The sequence below is a fragment of the Brugia malayi genome, assembly GCF_000002995.4.
Source record: "Brugia malayi strain FR3 genome assembly, contig: Bm_v4_ChrX_scaffold_001, whole genome shotgun sequence".
Taxonomy (NCBI): domain Eukaryota; kingdom Metazoa; phylum Nematoda; class Chromadorea; order Rhabditida; family Onchocercidae; genus Brugia; species Brugia malayi.
The window spans coordinates 6,338,250-6,358,131 of record NW_025062479.1 but is presented as its reverse complement, the minus strand read 5'-3'; the positions used below and the strand labels follow the sequence as shown (position 1 = coordinate 6,358,131).

General features: G+C 31.6%; 4 protein-coding genes across 6 annotated transcripts; 3 read left to right on the top strand and 1 right to left on the bottom strand.

Annotated features, from left to right (window-relative positions):
* Positions 1-877: 877 nt before the first annotated feature.
* Positions 878-5,605, top strand: Bm1270 (Uncharacterized protein; the record flags this gene model as incomplete). Its single annotated transcript, XM_043073848.1, has 9 exons — positions 878-952; positions 1,740-1,881; positions 2,134-2,237; positions 2,465-2,632; positions 2,781-2,927; positions 4,223-4,313; positions 4,389-4,526; positions 5,152-5,370; positions 5,556-5,605. 9 exons carry the CDS (start codon positions 878-880, stop codon positions 5,603-5,605), a joined length of 1,134 nt encoding a protein of 377 aa, XP_042929782.1.
* Positions 5,606-5,825: 220 nt separating this feature from the next.
* On the top strand, positions 5,826-6,816 carry Bm4924 (Uncharacterized protein; the record flags this gene model as incomplete). Of its 2 annotated transcripts, XM_001899129.1 has the most annotated exons (4): positions 5,826-5,901; positions 6,059-6,202; positions 6,383-6,550; positions 6,674-6,816. In XM_001899129.1, the coding sequence occupies 4 exons, from the start codon at positions 5,826-5,828 to the stop codon at positions 6,814-6,816; spliced, it is 531 nt and encodes a 176-aa protein (XP_001899164.1). The 2 variants fall into 2 exon arrangements, with proteins under 2 accessions (XP_001899164.1, XP_042929781.1); XM_043073847.1 differs by lacking the exon at positions 5,826-5,901 and having other exon boundaries at positions 6,079-6,202.
* Positions 6,817-8,328: 1,512 nt separating this feature from the next.
* Positions 8,329-13,142, top strand: Bm6342 (Uncharacterized protein; the record flags this gene model as incomplete). Its single annotated transcript, XM_043073846.1, has 10 exons — positions 8,329-8,361; positions 9,110-9,225; positions 9,559-9,752; positions 10,065-10,206; positions 10,614-10,695; positions 10,828-10,942; positions 11,004-11,190; positions 11,345-11,495; positions 12,291-12,455; positions 12,624-13,142. 10 exons carry the CDS (start codon positions 8,329-8,331, stop codon positions 13,140-13,142), a joined length of 1,704 nt encoding a protein of 567 aa, XP_042929780.1.
* A 1,231-nt stretch (positions 13,143-14,373) lies between these two features.
* Positions 14,374-19,671, bottom strand: Bma-git-1 (Uncharacterized protein; the record flags this gene model as incomplete). 2 transcript variants are annotated; one of them, XM_001899131.2, is made up of 17 exons in its annotated part: positions 14,374-14,586; positions 14,770-14,885; positions 15,283-15,555; positions 15,634-15,760; positions 15,928-16,024; positions 16,204-16,356; positions 16,461-16,556; positions 16,704-16,814; positions 16,969-17,081; positions 17,232-17,330; positions 17,403-17,627; positions 17,875-17,964; positions 18,038-18,131; positions 18,293-18,454; positions 18,760-18,922; positions 19,370-19,483; positions 19,632-19,671. In XM_001899131.2, the coding sequence occupies 17 exons, from the start codon at positions 19,669-19,671 to the stop codon at positions 14,374-14,376; spliced, it is 2,286 nt and encodes a 761-aa protein (XP_001899166.1). The 2 variants fall into 2 exon arrangements, with proteins under 2 accessions (XP_001899166.1, XP_042929779.1); XM_043073845.1 differs by having other exon boundaries at positions 16,461-16,523.
* Between the last annotated feature and the right edge of the window lie 211 nt (positions 19,672-19,882).

Below are 19,882 nucleotides of genomic sequence, written 5' to 3'. Positions count from 1 at the left end.
TATTTTAGTAATCTAGGAAGTGGAAGTGTTGCGGGAACTCGGCATTCCTTCCTTAAAGTTAAGATGTCTGATAATCATTGCCAGGTCATGATTCGATATTTAAATAGCCAAAATATCCATCAGATAGGTTTGTTAGAAATATACAGACCTTAACAACGCTGTAAAACCAAGTGATTTTGAATAGTGTAGTGTTAGCTTATTGTTACTTTTGTAGTATATAATGCTGAGGAAACCATGGAAACAATAAATGTTTCGTTTGAAAGAAGGCGACTTGCTGGGTCGCTGCTAAGTTAAGGCAGAAATCAATGAGCATAAAAGTGGGTGGCAGCTCAAAATAATTTAGATTGTTAAGGTTATGAACAATATTTAATTTCGGTTCCTATTAAAACGTTTTTTCTATTAAAAGCATTGAAATATCAGATAATTAGCAGCATACAACATATAAACAAAGCATTACTGCTACACAAGTTGAAGAACTGACTTTAGACTAATAATTTCCTAACTTCAACTATGGACATTTTTATGGGAACATGACACGTTTGCTGAATTTCAGACTTGCAGCAGACGAAGAATCCGAATTGAATTGAACTGACTACAAAAATTTACATTTTGTGAATGAATCAACATGCTGAATATAAATCCGTTTTGAATAATATAGTGGTATTTTAAATTTGGAGTTAAGGAGCGACGGTTATTTCACTTATTGAGCTTTAAGAACAGTCGTTTCCGATCGTGTGGTATTGAATTTATGAATTTACGATTCTCCAAAAGCATTACTTTTTAAAATCCAATGTTTTCCATGCAAATTAGTCAGAGTATGTTAAATTTTAGGAAACAACCCAACATGCGCTTATTCTTTGTAGTGAAAGCAATGCAAATGATCAATTCTTTTCTAACTATTTCCCTTCTTCTCGGGACGTATCGTCTGTGCGGTAAAACTTCTTTAGATCGGGTATCGCATATCGCATATTTTTTCTTGTTGAAAAATGTGTTAATACACTTCAAGTACAGTGATTTTACAATATTGGAGAGATATTTCATTTACTTTAAAAAAAGGTTCGAAAAATTATCGTAATGATGATGGCTGAGGTCGTCATAATAACATAAATTATGATGAAAAAACAATTTATTAAACATGAAATGTTTAATAAACGTACCTTCCTGTTTTAAAATTTATGTTGCGAGATAACAAATTATCTTTTCAAGATTTAAAATCACACGACTTTATTGAAGATTTTTGATTCACTATGAACGCCAATTAATGCTAGCTATTCCGTTATCCCGAGTGATCTATATCATTCCTATTTCGATTGCCTTATTTATAATCATTTATTCGGACAGCTTTTTCGAAACACTACCAAAATTTGTAACAGTCCCAAAACTCAGAAGCATAAGAACTTCAATCTATAATTTCAATTTTCGTTTAAGTCTAGATTATCTATAATTTCTATAGTTTTTGTTGTTGTGATCTAGGTTTCTTGATAAATTTGTCATATAGTTTATCATAAAGCATTGGAAAAATATTTTTTTTTCCTCAGTTTATATAGCAACAAAAATTTAAAACCAATGTTGAAGCACACAGTTAGTTAAAACATGAAAATTTTTGTAAGTTTTGGTTTATTTGAAAGTCTGCTTCGGTTTTTCTTAGAAATTTGTTATATGAAAGAAATTTGGTTTGGTATAAAAAAAGTAGACTGTTACTAATGATTTGGTTGTAATAAAAATAATAAATGATTTAGATACTATCTCGTCCGAATAGCTCTTGTGCGCAATTTGTTCAAAATTTATTCCTTAAAAACAGATTACCTTCAAATGAGAGCAATTATTATAGTCGTCAAAATCACAATAAAACAGTGGTCTCATACGAATATCTGGAAAACAGTCAGTTGTCCCCCTTTTGCATATCTGAAACCGCATTACTTCACATTTGTTAATATTAAATTGTTAATCTTTATCTTGCCGTAGTGCATAAGTTTTTTGTAAATTATTGATACCGCTATAAGGCGATTGTCGCAGGTGAAGTGATAACCGTTTATTTCATTGTTTACCGATACAAATTAATGAAAAACTTTCGTTATCTCAGTTTACACGTAAAGAGCTCCTTCAAAAATTGAATTTTTGGTATTTTACTAGAAACGACAGAAGTATCGAATAACAGAACAAATAATAATGCTAGCAGTGAACCCGAAGAAATGACTGCCTCCAGTGAAATTTTTGAAAGCTACAGCTGCATCACAGTAAGTTGGTACTTCCTTTTTCCAATTTCAGAAAAAGGTTGGGAATATTTTTGAAATAACGGCTTTTGCTTATTTATTTGTTTCCTGGCTTTAATTTTTACCCTTAGATGATTTTGAAAGAACACTAATAAAGTAATGATCTTGATAAAAATGAAATACTTCAGTAATGTTTGATTCCGAAGTGAGAAACAGAAAGTATTTTTGAAACCTAAAGCGACGTATCTCAGATTGATTTGAAAGATTCAAGTTGTTTTCTATGGCGGAATTCAGGCCACAAATTACCATGCCAAGCTGTATCTGGAATGACTTTTCCAGTCTCTATTGTCGCAATCGATCTCATATATCTAATTTGTACAATAATATCAGTCACTCGGAGCATTCTTCCCTTATCTAGAGTATCTCCTTCCTTTTTATGAAATTATAACTCCAAAATCAAATTATTTATAATTTTATAGTCAAATTAGTTCTTTTGAAGATCAAATGGAACCATTTCAAATCAAAAGAGAGAAAAAACATATAAATTAAAACGTTTTGTTGACGCAGAAAATAGATTTCGTCCGATGCGCTATTCATATCATATTGTGGTGCACTGCGAGCACTTCAACGATGTATTTACTTAACACCTGGGAACACGCCTGGAAATACACAAATTTCAAAGCTAAAATTCCAAAGCAGTTCTATATAGCTATGGTAAAATTATTACCATTATTCTGGATAGATATGCTTGTGGAACCTAGATAAGAATGCCTTTTTCAGTTCTTCATCCTATCTCATAATTTATTATTATATTAATATTATTATTATTATTATTATTATTATTGTTATTATTATTATTATTAATTATTATTATTATTAATTATTATTATTATTATTAATTATTATTATTATTAATTATTATTATTATTAATTATTATTATTATTATCATTATTATTATTATTATCATTATTATTATTATTATCATTATTATTATTATTATCATTATTATTATTATTATCATTATTATTATTATTATCATTATTATTATTATTATCATTATTATTATTATTATCATTATTATTATTATTATCATTATTATTATTATTATCATTATTATTATTATTATCATTATTATTATTATTATCATTATTATTATTATTATCATTATTATTATTATTATCATTATTATTATTATTATCATTATTATTATTATTATTATTATTATTATTATTATCATTATTATTATTATTATCATTATTATTATTATTATTATTATTATTATTATTATATTATTATTATTATTATTATTATTATTATTATTATTATTATTATTATTATTATTATTATTATTATTATTATTATTATTATTATTATTATTATTATTATTATTATTATTATTATTATTATTATTATTATTATTATTATTATTATTATTATTATTATTATTATTATTATTATTATTATTATTATTATTATTATTATTATTATTATTATTATTATTATTATTATTATTATTATTATTATTATTATTATTATTATTATTATTATTATTATTATTATTATTATTATTATTATTATTATTATATTATTATTATTATTATTATTATTATTATTATTATTATTATTATTATTATTATTATTATTATTATTATTATTATTATTATTTATTATTATTATTATTATTATTATTATTATTATTATTATTATTATTATTATTATTATTATTATTATTATTATTATTATTATTATTATTATTATTATTATTATTATTATTATTATTATTATTATTATTATTATTATTATTATTATTATTATTATTATTATTATTATTATTATTATTATTATTATTATTATTATTATTATTATTATTATTATTATTATTATTATTATTATTATTATTATTATTATTATTATTATTATTATTATTATTATTATTATATTATTAATTAACATCTTACCACAAAGCCCTTAAACATGCAAGCAAACTTTAACTGTTGATATGACTCAGATATTTTCTGTGACGAATGTTATTGTCTATTGCGTTGAGATATTCTACAGCAAATGGTTGTATATGCGCATTCGGCTGTTCATTAAACCAGGTAAGCAATAATCTTTATTTGGTCATACAAATCACTTTTGCTTTGCGATGATGGAAAGAAAGCTATTGTTTAAAGAGATGGAGCAACTGTATGAAAGACTTCGAGCTGGTGAGGAAATGGACACTGGATCAGCAGTAGCACTAGCAACATCTTCTGAAGAATCTGAAACCCTCAAGAACATTTCTTGTTTCCAATTAGTAAACACGTTTACTTGTTTCTGTCATAACTCAACTTTAATCTCCATACTAAACTGAATTTTTTATTAAGTTCTCTCAATGTCAATGTCAATAAAAACAGAGAACTGTGACGAAAGAAACATGAATGAAATGACATGCATCTAATTACAACATCTGTAGCTGAAATATATGTCAAGTCATAATCCTTCTAACTAAGTCTTTGCTAGCGAAAGTTAAAAATAAAGTAGGCTTAAATTTGCAGATTTATGCATGGATAGACATGCAAACTTCTGATATTTCCCAATTTGCTAAAAAAAATGCGTCACAAACTACAAATTGTTGCATAAGTTGTGCTGTCCAGAATGAAAAACTGAAAAACAATAAACAAATGAGAAGTACTAATCTTCTGTATTAACATCGTACTGAATTCACTTAACAGCTATAAATAGCCCGTAATTCTCGATGGAAGAAACTTTCTCGATGACAGCAGGATAAACGGCTCAGTTTGTGGGCAAGAATAAGAGTTAGTAAAGACAAAGCAGGAATCCTTCAGTCTACAGATGGGTATTAACCGAACGGCCTAACCCACTAAGTGAATCAGTTTGGGGAAGTGGTAGGGCGGCTAAATCACAGTTAGTCTGTAGCAGAGCAGTTGTTTGCAGCGTGTATTTCAATCCCTTCCGACCGCTCTTTCTCTTCCCATCCATTTCTTTTTCTCATTTTAATTTCTCCTTTGCCCTTTACTGTGCTGCTTGACTTCACCTCATCCAAACACTTCAACTTTCATCGCTTTCCACTCACTAACTTCTTGCTTGTTTCACTTTTTCGCTACTCTTGCATTATCTGCTTGTTCATCTCATCACTTGGTTCCGACCACTCCAGTCAGTGATTGAACAATTAAATTTTTTTAAACTGTATAACTGGTGAATTAATCGAGCAGACATTTCAAATTTATGCACTGAGAATTCCAGTGGAAGCTCGAAATTTTCTTTTTGAAGGCATCTCTTCAGACCAGAAACTTGAGTTTTACTTTTCGCATTTTATAAGTGCTAAAGTTGCTTTACAGAACTTTTGATGGCATTGGATGGGTTTTACTTCTCAAATGAAGAGCAATAACAATATATCACTCAGCAATTTTACATACTTCACCTTATCAAGAAAAATTTATTTTCTTTAGAAATCGGGCCTGTTAGAATGCCACATGTCAGTCTGCAGAGGAATTCAGGAAACCATATTGCGTTCAGTTTTTCCTTCATTTATCGACTTCTTTTTGTTTCCAAACTTCGTAAAAAGTGTAATGTTTCGTATTAGTTATGTTTACGAAACTTCAGGGAAGATGGCTCTTGCTGCAGGAAAAGCTGTAACACGTGTAATGCACAGATGTGAAGCAGCGAAAGCGTCCGGCTACCTTGGTGAGCACAACAAGGACAAGGGATAAGGGACACTCCTTAAAACAATCTTTTTTCCTTAAATAGAGCTGATATGAATTTCTAGGATCAGGTAAGGGCACAAAATTTGTCTCATTTGAATGGCAGTTTCTTTAAAGCGCAATTAAAGACATATTTTCAGATCTCTCAGATTGTGGCGTAATGTATATCGCTGATGCAATATACCTTGTGCTGAAAGGGTATGAAATTAATAAATGCAACCTGAGAAATAACTCTCTCACCAAATTTCCTAAGAAAATGGTTGAACGATTCAGCAATATGACTAGTAAGCACCTAATCTTGATTATTCCTCAATTCTCTTATTGTATGTTATTCGTTATTTAAAAATAAAATGAAAGGTTATTTGCAAATTAAACCTAATTCTTTGATGTTACTCACACTACATCTCTCTGTCGGCTTATTGATGAAATTAGCTTGATTGAAAATAACGAATAAAAAGTTGTAGTGTTCAATGTGGAGGGTAATGCGATCGAGGAATTCCCTATTGAAGTTGGTGAATGGACTGCAATGCAGGGAATGAATTTATCGAATAATAAATTAACAACATTTCCTGTTGGTATTTTCAACATGAAACAGCTTACATACCTTGATCTTAGCGGCAACAACATCACCGGTAATTTTCTTTACATTTTTATTCGTTGTACTCAAGTGTTAACACCAATCAACATTACGTTCCACACCCAAATGCCAAAGAACTAGTGATGCCTTTAACGTAAAATATTACTTTTACTTTTAGAAATAGATGTTGACCGCCTGTACACATCTTTACCAAATTTAACGCAACTATTGCTATCTGGCAATCCTGTGGCAGAAACGATGAAAACTGAACTGGAAAATCACAAAAAGAAACCGAAAACATTGAAATTGTTACTTATTTGATGTAAGCTGAGATGATCTCTTACATTCTTTGCATAGGGCTGTTATTTTTCATATGTAGTGCGATACTGACTTTTTTTCTTCGCGTTAAATCGAAATTTTCGATCGACTGGTTGAAATATAATTTCTCCAGTATTATACAGTAGCTTTCAGAGATTTCAAATAAAACGATTTGTGTCATTTAAAAAAATATCTTATTTTTTGGCTTAGAAACTATTTCGTTTTCTGACTTTTGTAAAAGTAAAACCAGGCGAAAAAATTCATTACATGAAACTCTCGTGGAATCTTTTTAGAAACTATTTAATTTGAAAAAAGAACAAAGTAATCAATTTGTCTTCAATAATTCGAACTATGAAAAACTGAAGTCCAAACGCTTGTCCGATTGTGCACGCAAGTGTCTAGATTTCCATAAATACAAGTGATGCATGCATTAGTAGTGTGCTAACATGTATGTTGGCACAAGGAAGACGAGGAAATAAAAGAAATATGGGAAAATACATTTTCAACTAGTCGAAAACTTATGAAAAAACTTTCTATGATTCAAGAAAGAGAACCAACCACAAGGCATTTTACTCATTCGTGACAATATAAGATAAAAGAAAAGTGAAGAAGGTTCAGATATTGAAACAGGTATTCTTTGTTCCATTTACAGTAAGTGATGGACAAATGACTCTGTGCTAAACGTTATTCAAAAAAAACTGGCCTAAGAAAGAAGTATGGAGAAAATAATTATGGAAATAGGAGAAATATTACACTTACATGAATAGTTTCATTACGTTCAATGTCAAAAGTAACAAAAATTTAAGGTTCGAGTAATAGTGGTATAACAAAAACGACGAGTCACCGTCAAATATAGAGTAAACTCGTTTATCGAATGCATAACTTGAAGTTTTGAGTTTCATTTATATTGCAAAAGCAAAGATTTTTCCATTGAAGTTACGTGCATATTACTTATCAGTTTGTTCGAATGATTGAAGATTCATATTGTTAACTAAACATTCATAAAGAGCACAAGCAGAGTAATCCCTGTAGGTAAATGAGATACAATAGCGAGAAATTTTGTGTTAATCCTTTGATTCTTCTTTTTTTCTCCTGTACCATTTATGAATTTAGAAATGCTTTCCAGACTTGACACTCACCTAAAAACCACTTTATGAAATCAACAGGTTGAAAGCATGATTATTTCTTTCAATAACAAAATGCCTTCGTCTCTGTTTGTTTCTGTAAAGTTCATACTAAAATAATCGTATGACCTCTTCAGGTCATCAATTAAATGCAGAAATTATGACTTACTGAATGCGCAATGCTTTAAAGCGCAGCACTCAAAATCAATATGCAAATTGGAAAAACCATATTTTGGAACAAAATTTATTCAAAATGTGAAAGTGACTATAAATGTAAGACAATTTCTAAAATAAAGCATACATTAGATTAGCATTGGTTGTTTGCGTGTGACTTCACCAGTTCATTTCGAAGTCATTTTCTTTTTTCTGTTGGCTTACAACTACTCTCGAAATGCGTTCTACAAAACCAGATCGAGTTCCAAAGGTTATTTTGTTTTTTCTCCGTATCATCTTTAATATTTACTTTTAGAAAGATTCTAATTAATAACACTATTGAGTTGTGACCTTTTTGCCATTTGTTGATATTATCATCTTCTGTTGCTGTAAAAATGATGTACACCAATATTTAAGAACATATCTTGTATCTTTTAGATTTTAGTAATTACGTAGGAAAATTAGGTGTGCCTAATCTATACTTTTACTTGTTTTGATTTAGAAAGTTACATTTTTCTTAATGTTATATATTGTAAAATCAAAATCTGGTTTCCGGTATATTGTTTCATTGAAGTTTGAAAAATCATAATATTTCTGAAAAACTCAGCAGTGTAAATTAAATCAGGAGTGTTGTCGAATCTGATATGCTTTAAGAGATATAAAATTTCATATATTATGGTCTTAGAATAATTAGTGCTTTAGTCTAAAATAAAAGCTAGCATCGTAGTAATTAAATATAGACATAAGTTCTCATACTTCCTACTCGGAAATGAAGTCATTATTGGTATAGTGATTTCAATGTGAATCTAGGCATTCTTCACGTCTTGAAACATATAATTTACGTTTCTAACAAAAGTCATTTTTTCCTCTAATGTGGTTTGAATTTTTGTGTGATATTTTAGTATACAACCTCTTTACATAATTCATTTTTCTAAAATACAAAATTTTTCATGGATGAGAAAAAATTTCATACTATTAGAAAATATTGTTATGGTAATCTATCGATTGCAAATTTTCAGATTGAACGAGTGCCTTTATCTGTAATTTTTACCAATGGATCAGACAAGATAACAGAACGAAGTCAGAATCGTCTTCTTCGTCCCATCTTTATCAATGGTGTTGAAGTTGGCTTCGCGTATGCAATCCTATGTTCAAATTTAAATTTGCATAACAACCAATCTGCATAATTGGTTGCTATGCAAGTTTAAATCAATGCAGTTTTGTTTTATTCAAAATTAGCACTTTCTTTGCCAAAAATTTCGAAAAATTCCTTAGAAGCTTAATGATTAGAAATTACAGAAAATGGCAACGGTTACTACGAAATACTGTTGAATTCCATTGGTTGTTGATATTTTCATCATTAAGAAATGGTTTTGCCTATCTTTTTTATTTTCAACTATCTTCCTGAGACCAATTATTTCCTCATGCTTAATAAATCTAGAATAACCAAGAAAAGTGGTTTATTTAGCTATTCTAAAGGCGCAAATGCTGTGAAGAAATTAAGCGCACGTGGGATAACAATTGCCTTGTGGTATTTTATATCACGTGGTCATCAGGCTCAAGCACTGTTACCATTTTGCTTTAAAAGCTACCCAGATAAATCAAACTACTGGGATGAGCTTATGGCTCTTTATCGCATGAATCTGATTGAATTTACTCCAGGTTATCTTTGATTCACTTTCACAAGGTTTACATATGTTAAATTCTTTAGTTTATTCATATTGGTGTAAATGTCCTTTATTTACATCAAGGAGACTATAGAAAATAAAACTTTTTTTCCAAATCTTTGTAAAAGCAATCTTACATTCCAGTAAAAATATATGTTCGCCTGGTACTGCAAAAGCTCAAAGTTCCTGAACGAAGTTTAGCCAGTAGCTCAAAAAAATTGTAATGATAAAATCCCTCCAATATGCAAAAGGATGCGATTGTTGGAGAAAAATATTGTTCACTTATAAGCAATAATGAGAACTTCAGGATTTGGTAGTGATAAATATATGGAGGTAAACCGTATCATGGCAACTCGTGCTCGCGAATACGGTGGTTGCATGGTGGCACGATCGCAAATGCACGCTATAGTTGAACAAAATCCAATGCTTGATCGCACTGTCGAGGAAAAGTACTCTATTTACTTTTGTTATTCATCTGTGGTGTCATCTTTTCTATTTCAGATACCTAAAAACTTTCGAACTTGAAAAAACATCAGGAAAAACACGAAGCCATTTTTTTCTTTATTGGATTTATGCAAATGAGAAAGAAGGCAAAAGAAAATTGACACAATAGGACAAAAATTCAGATAATGAAAGCTGCTATAGGCATCATCTACCTGATCTCCTCAAGCAATTTTGTTTCAGATTTCATAGAGAGATAAAAATTTAAGAATTCCTGAAATACATGACAAACTGTGTGTCAACAGCATTCGTGTAGTATCTTTCTTTTCCATTTAATCTTCACCCAACAAATTTAAATGGTGTTCGCATAAAAATACTAATTTCTAGGTCATGTTGATTACAAAACTAATTGCAGATTACTGATGCCATCATTCAATGGAAACGATATTATTTTTCCCATTGATGGGCCCCTCGGAAGGAATGGATGCACTCTTGCGGTGATATAGCTTTTTTCTTCTGAATATTCTTATTTATATTTAGCGACGTCTTGAGTGTGATAATTTTGATAAGAAGAACCTTGCTTAAATTTAATAGAATTTAAAAAAGACATGTTAGTATGGCATATTCAGGATACACTTACATGTACAATCGATGATCCGGAATGGTCACGTTGTGTCCTTCAACAAATGAGTCTTCGTGACCAGCGAATCTGGATGACCAATCTGGCTAATGTCATTCAAAACTGTAAGCACTTCTACTGATTCAGTTCTTTTTTTAAAACCCTATGAACGGCGCTAAATTTTAGCTCAGTGGATAACAACTGCTGGACAAGTATGCCGTCACCAGTCACTGCATTTCGTTTCCATCCCATCAGAACATCTGTCACTTGAGGAACCACAATTCGAACTCCACCCTCCTGAGACGAACCCTCCAGAAAACCATGGATTTTCTAAATTAAGACACCGGACACGACGAAGTCGCTTTTTTGATGAGTATGTTACATGTTATGTTTGCCTTTCTATGAAATCTGTGAAATTCGTAGAGAATCAATTAGTTATGATGTGATAAAGAATGATTCAACAGCAAGACATGATGGTAGAGTAAATGAATTTTATATGTTTGAAAATTTCACAATTGATATTTCAGCAGTACACATTACCGCCGATCTGATTATAATAACAGTTATATGGATCGTTTTTCAAATCGTCGCATGAACTGGGCCTCGAACCGCGGCTTTTTCGATACAAATCATTATTTTGTACCTTCATATCGACAAAATCCACGTAGTTATGATGAAGTAATTCGTATTATTAATAATCATTTTTGATAATTTAGTGGTCTTTGACAGAAGATAGTGAGTCTTAGAGCAGAATAAATAATATGAGATAAATAAAAATATAAATAAATAATATGAAAATAATTCAAATTATCATTTGCTGCTTATTCTTCGTAATAATGGTTGACAAATTTTTCATACAATTAATTCTACACTAAGCGACTAGTCGGTCACAGAATTGTCCTCACAGTACTTTCATCGACTTCAGTCCCATAGTTGTGGAATGGATTTAAACATGACTGATATGGTTCATGCCATAGCTACAACATCCATGGTTCGAAAATTGTTTCGAAGTCGAAGTCATTTTCGGGCGTAGAAGAATTGCCATAACTTACATATTACCCATACTTATTATGATAGCATTTTTATTTTTAAGATTTCTCATTCTAAGTTTTAGATTTATATTTACAAACTGTGATTCAGCAAAACAGTGGTGGTGTAAACGGCTATCTAAAAATATGGTTTTAGGATAAACAGCATGAAATAAAGATCTAAACGTTTTCCGCAGTACTCGCTTCATTCTTAAATCATCTTTACGTTTAATAATTTAGAGTTTCTTTCTTGCTAAGACAAAATTGTTAAAAACACATTCCTTACCGATTTTCTGATGTGTGCATAGGATTTGAATATCTGAAAAACTGTTTCAAGTTCCAAACATTTTAATTGGACTTTGCTTCAAATTTCTGTTGCTGGTACTTCGTAAGAGAATTCTTCTGAACAAAAACATGAAATTCAGAATGCAGGTAGTATTTTCAGAAAAAAGTGAGCTACATTGGTCGTCCGAATTCGATTTATCGTTTAAATGTTCCGTCACGCACTCCGGCTGATAATGATTTCAAAAATGGTGAACTTACCAACACAGACAAAACGGGAGCAGCCAATAATCGTATTCGTCTCAGCAATGTTTTTGGACATAGTAAAGCGAGTTTTGAAATCCAAGATTGTAAACTGCTTTAATGGAACTTGTACAGAGAAATAATTTAATTTTCCTGTTCCTTTTCAAGTAAGCCAACATTTTTAATCAAAGACTACAACATGTAAGGTGAATCTTCTTACTCAAAGAACTACTAAAGGACTAATAATTTTCAGGATAAGCCAATCTCTGACCGGGACCCAAACTTATTCGAAGCAAAGGATAACTTCAATAAACTTGTCCAAACAGTGGAAGTAATTGAACACGAAGAGAGGGACGAACACGGTAGTAAGAAAAATGTGGATAAGAAACAGGAGCAAAAAAAAGAGCAAGGGGAGGAAAAGGATAGGAAGAAAGAAAAAGGAGAGTTGCTAGAGGGTAATGCTTCTCCAAAAAAGACCAAAAAACATTTGGTAGAAGATAGAGAAGGTTCCAGTTCTGGCCATCATGACACCGAGAGGGATCGTCAACTTGTAACACCGTGTGATGACACTACTGTATCCTCCGTCGTTGGTGCTCAGCTGCAATTGGAAATTGCATTCCAGAATGAAATTGTCATCTGTTCCAGTTCTAATGATGCTGAATCTGTTGCTGTTGGGGCGGTTAGTTATGATAATGAGAATGACCTAATTCACTTCTCAGACTCTGAATTGGACAATGATGATCCCCTTAGTGAAGCCGAAATATTGATGTAAGCTATGCTTGTCCAGCAAGTTCATTTTATTTGCATAATGCCATTAGTGTTCACATTTAACCAAGAAATGTGTTACAATTCATTTTTTATTTTCCCTTTTGCATCACAAAATTACCTGTCTTAAAGATTAAAACTGAAATGCGGAAGGTGCATAAAAACACTAATGACACTGGACATTCCCGTAAGGATAGTAAATATTAGTGTCTTGTTTCCGGTAATCGTAGGAAGAAGCACTGATAAAAGAATAGTAATTTCTAGATGTTTGTTTTTCACTTTTTAGGATAATACTATTGAAAAGTAGTGATTTTAGTTAAGAAACACTTCCATGGGCTGTGTTTCTAAATATGGCCCTCTTAAAGAACGATCTGATTAGGAAAGGTTAGAAATTATTTAAATGTTTTCTCGTTAGTATCAAACAGCGTAAATTTCAAGTACAAGAAATGCAGCGCTAAACATTCCATTCACTGCGAAGGATGTAACATACAACGCGATTTGAGTGGAACACAGTAAATAATGGTTTTATCGATGGAAGTCTGTTATTTGAGTAAGCCTAGAAATAAGAAATGTCTTATTGTAAACCCCTCCAATTCCTAACACTTACGCCGTCCAACACTGTTTCGTAATAAATGTTGATTTCAATAATTTTACAAAATGAGGCAAGGCATGGATAAAAATGACTGATAATTTAGAGCAATTTACATAAATAAAGCTACCACTCTACAGCTTCAAGCTTCTTATTTTTCGTCAACATTGTCTATAATTCCGAATATAGAAGTGATCATTAATGTCTGGAAAATTTTCTATAAAACAGTCCACAGCTAATGCAGTATTATAAATCTTATCTTCCATATCTTCTTTCTTTTTTTTTTTCTTCCCAGTTTTAGTCCCTATACCACCTGAAGCTAAAACTCACTTGATAACTACAGCATTCGGCTTGAACTTAGATGCTTCAGTTCTTCCATTTACTTCTTGAAAAATAATTACAGATGACATTTGAACTCATTTCCCCTCCATAAAAAATATTTTGAATATGACAAAAAAACTAGAACTGACATAAAATGCTTGATAAAATGAAAAGAAAGGTACGCATTCCGCATCTCATAAAATTTTTATTGTTACGACAAAAGGTACTAAAAAGTTCAAAATCACATTTTATCGCACCATGTGTAATATCTCTGATCATACTTCAGACACTGTAATAGAACGAAAGTACAAGTTGTTCAATACCAAGATTAGAATTGATGAACGTTCACTAATAGTTGTTTTGCGGAATTAGCGACAGCGAATGCAGCAGCACATGTATCATTTACGCTGAACGTTGGTGCATTACACTTGGCAGATAAAATAACTGTTGAATCAGACATTCTCTGCAAGCACGTTTCAACTGCAGGAGTACGCCGTTCCTCCGGAATAATGGTTAAAATACGACTTATCAGTATAGCAACCTGAAATAATCTATACACCACGGGCAACAATCAGGTGACCTAGTATATATTTTGTAAATTATAAATTGCTTTCAATGTAACAGTAAGAAGGACAGAAAATCAAAGTGAATATAAACTTTATCCGCTTCTCAGTGTCTATAAATACAACGTGATTTACTGAAATTATGGAAGCAAGAAACAAACTGAATAAGCGTGATCCGGTGCACGCGCCTGCAACTGTCCATATTGTGCATCCGTTAACAGTAGCTTAATCGCATGTGTTAGCTGTTCTGTTTCTGCTATTAAATTGTCGGTAAATGCTGCAAATGTCCGAAGTTGGATATCGTTTATGTTTGCATAGCCTCAGATTTATCACTAAATATCGTGCTTGAAACCCGGCGCTATATAATGTGTTGCACAAAGCAAAGTAAAGCCAACAAAGGAAAGTTTTATATAACGATGAAACGTCAAAATTTTCAATTTATGTTCGGGTAAATTAAGAGAGCATTTCTCGAAAACATCGGGAATTATACAATATTGTTTTCAAGTCTAACATATAGTATCAGAGAAAGATTATCATCAGTTATTGCAATGAATTTTTGAATATCCATATATCTTCAAGATCAAATATAAAAATAAGTGGGACTTTTCTCCATAACTTTTCAAGACTTCCTTGATCCAAAAAAAATAAAAATGAGCAATAAAGAAATAATTTACCACCAATACTACGATACGAACTCCGCATTCTTTCTTCTTCAGTTCTTTCGTCAACAGCATTTAATAAATCAGTCTTCTCACAACATGAAATTCCAAAATGTGGATCTAAACCTTCAACTCCACTACTGTATTCTGTTTGTTGCACCGTGCCCTGCCTTAGTGAAAACGAACGGTGCTGTGCTATTGTTCTGCCAGTAGTATTCATTAAGGACGTTAAGCCATGGCGACGACTGGCACGACCAAAAGCACCATGCATATCAGGATTTTGTGATGCTAAATTCAAACAAATATAGAAAATAAAATACTCAGTAAGCAACATTCACAAAGCACAGCCAATAGATATAGACTAACCAGTGACTGATTTTTCAGTAGATGCATGGTAAGTTGAAGTTATATTCTTACTGCCTAGAACGGAAGTTGAGACTGAGGTTCCGGGAGAGAGAGCTGGAGATTGAGATGAACGCCGTCTACCCACTGCCTAAAATAATCTCGGTATATAAGCATTCAGAAACAACGAGATGATTAGTACTAGTAAAATATTGTAGCAAAAAACTAGAAATGAGATTGATTCATAAGAAAAAATCATATTAAGGTTCTGGAAGGTGATTTAGGAATATTTTAAAATTTAATTTTTAAGTAAAACACCTGCGAACAAGTGGTTTTCACTTTTTTAAGCTGGTCGTGTACATCTGCATTATCCGCATTTAAACGATCAATATTAGACTGCAAATGCGTCAGCATTCTGAAATTAAAAGTGAAAATGTATAAAAGCAATGACGTGACAATCATCATGTAAGTTAATGTGACAAAATATCAATGTTGTTTTATTTTTTTTTTTTTTTTTTTACAGAAAAGATCGTGCTTCTTATCATCAAGACTTCCGTTCATTTCCAACTTTCCATAGAACTCAGTTATATTAACCTTAAAATCTGTGTGTTTGTTTGCTGAACAGCAGCGAGCGTGCCTTCGGTATTCGCTAATTTTTCTTTGAGCTCCAAAAAATCGTCAATCATGACAGGACCCGTCTCTTGCAATAGGTCACCACTATCATCGCTTTTTCTTTCTGATGATTTCCTTAATTTATTATCTTTGTTAGGAATAATTCAAGTTCGAAATGAATAAAAAGTAGTTTTAAAGGAAAAAAAATTCCCTAACACAATAAAAAGCGATGAAAGGACCTAGTACTTCCTGAAGTACGCCACTTTCCATTCTGCAAGCTGTCAGCAACCTCGTCATAGTCTCTATAATCTTGTTCACTAAATGACGTAAAATATCTGTAACATACAATATATAGAAAAAAGAGCAAGCTTAGTAAGAAGATATTGATAAACAAAAATAAACTTAATAAAAGGATAAAATAAATCCCACATACAAAAAACATGTAAATACAATTACAGAAATAAAATATACGAAAAAGATACTCGGAAGTACCCATGGAACTGATATTCAAACGGTCCATACTATCTGAAGTTTTTTTCAATAGATTTTCGGCAGAATCATCTGTATCATTTTTTAGTGGCAAGCCGTAATATCTAGAATCGCATATTTTAGAAACCTAGCTTACTTAATTTAAGATGATAAATATGGTCCAGAGAAAACGTTACTTTTTATTCATGGAAAAGGGTGTTATACAAATGCATACATTAAAAATGGAGGGAAAAAGTAAAACTCGTTCCCTTTCTTCACCTTCGTTTAGCTTCACTGAGAATATCTATGATTAATGTTGCAAATCCTCGCACATCACATTTTGCGAGTTTTTGGCGGAGCTGATTACGTGTAGCTGATAATTCAGGATTGGGCTACAATAAATAGAGAAGATTCACTGTTGAGAAGTTTACTGCTCAAAAAAAGAAACTGAATTCAGTTTAACTGGAATATGATAACATAATATGCACCTATGACTAGAACAATTACTTAGCAAACCTTCAGAAAATCGCTAAAAAAAATACCGGCAAAAAAACAGCGACACAGTGATCATTTCCTAGAGAGAAGGGCTGGATTCCTTGAATGACAGCATTCCAAGCCGTTACTGTTTCTCGGCGATCTACCTATTAATTCAAATTTGTTTGAAACTCATTTGAAAATTAGAAACAAAAAAAGAACAAATGCGAAAATACAACCTCATCATAAACATCTTGAACAAAACGTTCAAAGTAATACGAAGGAAGAGAACGAAGACGTCGTCGAGCTGATTTCATTTGCACATTTTCAGTGTACTGTCCTGCCAACTCTGGAATCAAAAAATACTGTTGCTTAGAGTGATCTGGTCGTCGTCCACATAAAAACATTGTCAAACGGTTGGTAACTTCAAACTGGAGTTGTTCCAGTCTTGCAGCGAGTTCGATCTAAAGAAATAATACCGCTAAACAAGGAATGCCAACCTCGTTCCTCTCCGTGAAGCAGTGGAATGGACTAATTAAAAAGGATCGATAAATTAACCGAACTTGTACATCAAAACGAAACTTCGGAGAAATGAGAAATTAGTGAGTCACCACCAACAAACTTCACATGTTCGACAGATAATCGCAAAAGGTCTTATATAACAATTGAGTACCGTAATCAATAAGCGAGATCCTATTAAATAAAACTTACATGATTTTCAAGCTTTGCCACTTGAGAAGGAGTCAAGTCTATGGCATTCAACTGTGCAGGATCAGCTCCATAAATCCAAAGTAATTCAACCTGAATATTGCACTAGAAATTAACTGATAAATAAAGCAATAATTGTAAATCAGTGTGAAAAAAAAAAAGGAACCTGCAAAGCTTGATTTTCTTTGGCTGAAACATGGAGGGGTGTATTATGCTTTTCGGGATCTGTGTAATTCGGATCAGCACCCAATGCTAATAACCTAAAACATATGATGAATTAGTTTGAAGTGCACAAAAACCATAAACGCACCCCCATCTGCATATAAAAATATAAATACCACGAAAATCCTGTGCTAAAAAATTCCACAAAGTATGAATGGGATATATTATTTCATTCTTCTTCAACAAATCCTATATATACCTCATAGTTGTTTCCACATGAGAAGTCCTTACACAAGACCAAAGCTGGCGATTTAAATCATCTTGACTAATACAATTATCATCTTTTGCTGGACGCAGAGCGAAAGCCATTTGTGCATATTTTGCTTTGATAAAGTTTTCTTTAATGGGGAGAACAGGGTCACTACAAGAATTGTTTTATCAATAAAAAATGTAAAAAACATAAAATAAAGGTTGACATCGATCTTTTCAGAAAATATTTCCCTGCACTTAGCAAATTTCAATCTTGTCGATTAATTACTTCCAATCCCAATATCAGCTTATCCATTGTAGTAACAAAAATCGTTTTCAAACTTTCAAAGATCTATTCATTAAAACATATGGTTTCACATACTAAGTGGCTCAGAAAAACAGCAAAATGAATCATTTCTAGGGAATTTGCTAAAAACACGACAGCTAGAATATAGAAATTTCAGAGTGATGACTCACTGAGGTGTCGGTTTTCTTCGAATTTTATTGGTAGACTGAGGATCGAGAAGCGAATGTTCCCAAATATTATTTGAACCATTAGAATATAAAACATACATCAATTCTAGCTGACTACTATTCCAAGCTCCTTTTTTGATTGAACGAACATGGCTGATATGACGACCTGTACATTCACATTGAAAACATGGAAACGTAACTGTATGCATCATTTGTACCCCTTGCAAAAACTTTCATACTCAGTCACACAAAATCATTAAATTACTTCAGATAAATCGACATCACATTCACGCAGTAACTACTAACTACTAAACTTTTCAGCCAGTATGCAACTTAGTTACATAAGCATGATTTCAGTAACTGAAGTCGGTCGAGTTTACACTAATTTGAGTCACACTCTCATCTATTGCAATATCAATTGCATAATTTTGATGTGATCTACAACTATCAATAAATGCAGCTAGCAAAGCAATAAAAAATGCATGTCAGCTTATTGGAACACTTCAGTGACACCTTCATTAATCCGGGATTTTTGCAATAGCCGTAACTACACACCAACCTAACGAATAAATAACCTTTAATAAAAAATAACGAAAAAACTACAAAAAGTAACCAAGATTTCTGTGGATGTAACAGCATTCCGAACAAATAAGAACGCCTCTGTTTAAGGAAGCCCATTGAGGATCTGCGGCAGAACAATCGGCACATTGAAATGGGCGCCCAGCTACTGCAGACATATCATTTATGAGATTTGTGCTAATATATGATAAATAGGTATATTACATATCAAACCAGAGACAAGTATATGTTAACTTTAAAAATATCTACCATTAGCACAAAATATTCCTTTTAAGTAGATAATTTTTACGACATACCACTACTTGTAACATATTGTGACGACATATCAGCAATCATTTCTTCTGCTCAGATTATCCGTTTTGTTGAAAAATAAACTAACTTTCATCCGATCTCCTTCTGCACTTTTCGCAATATTACAGCCAGAACTAAACATACATCCTGACAGCAAACATGAATTAAATGAAATGCTTATCTATTAGAGAAGAAAATACAAGTGCATATTTAAGGGTTTGTGGAAAGTCAACTAGAAAAAAAAGAACTATATGAT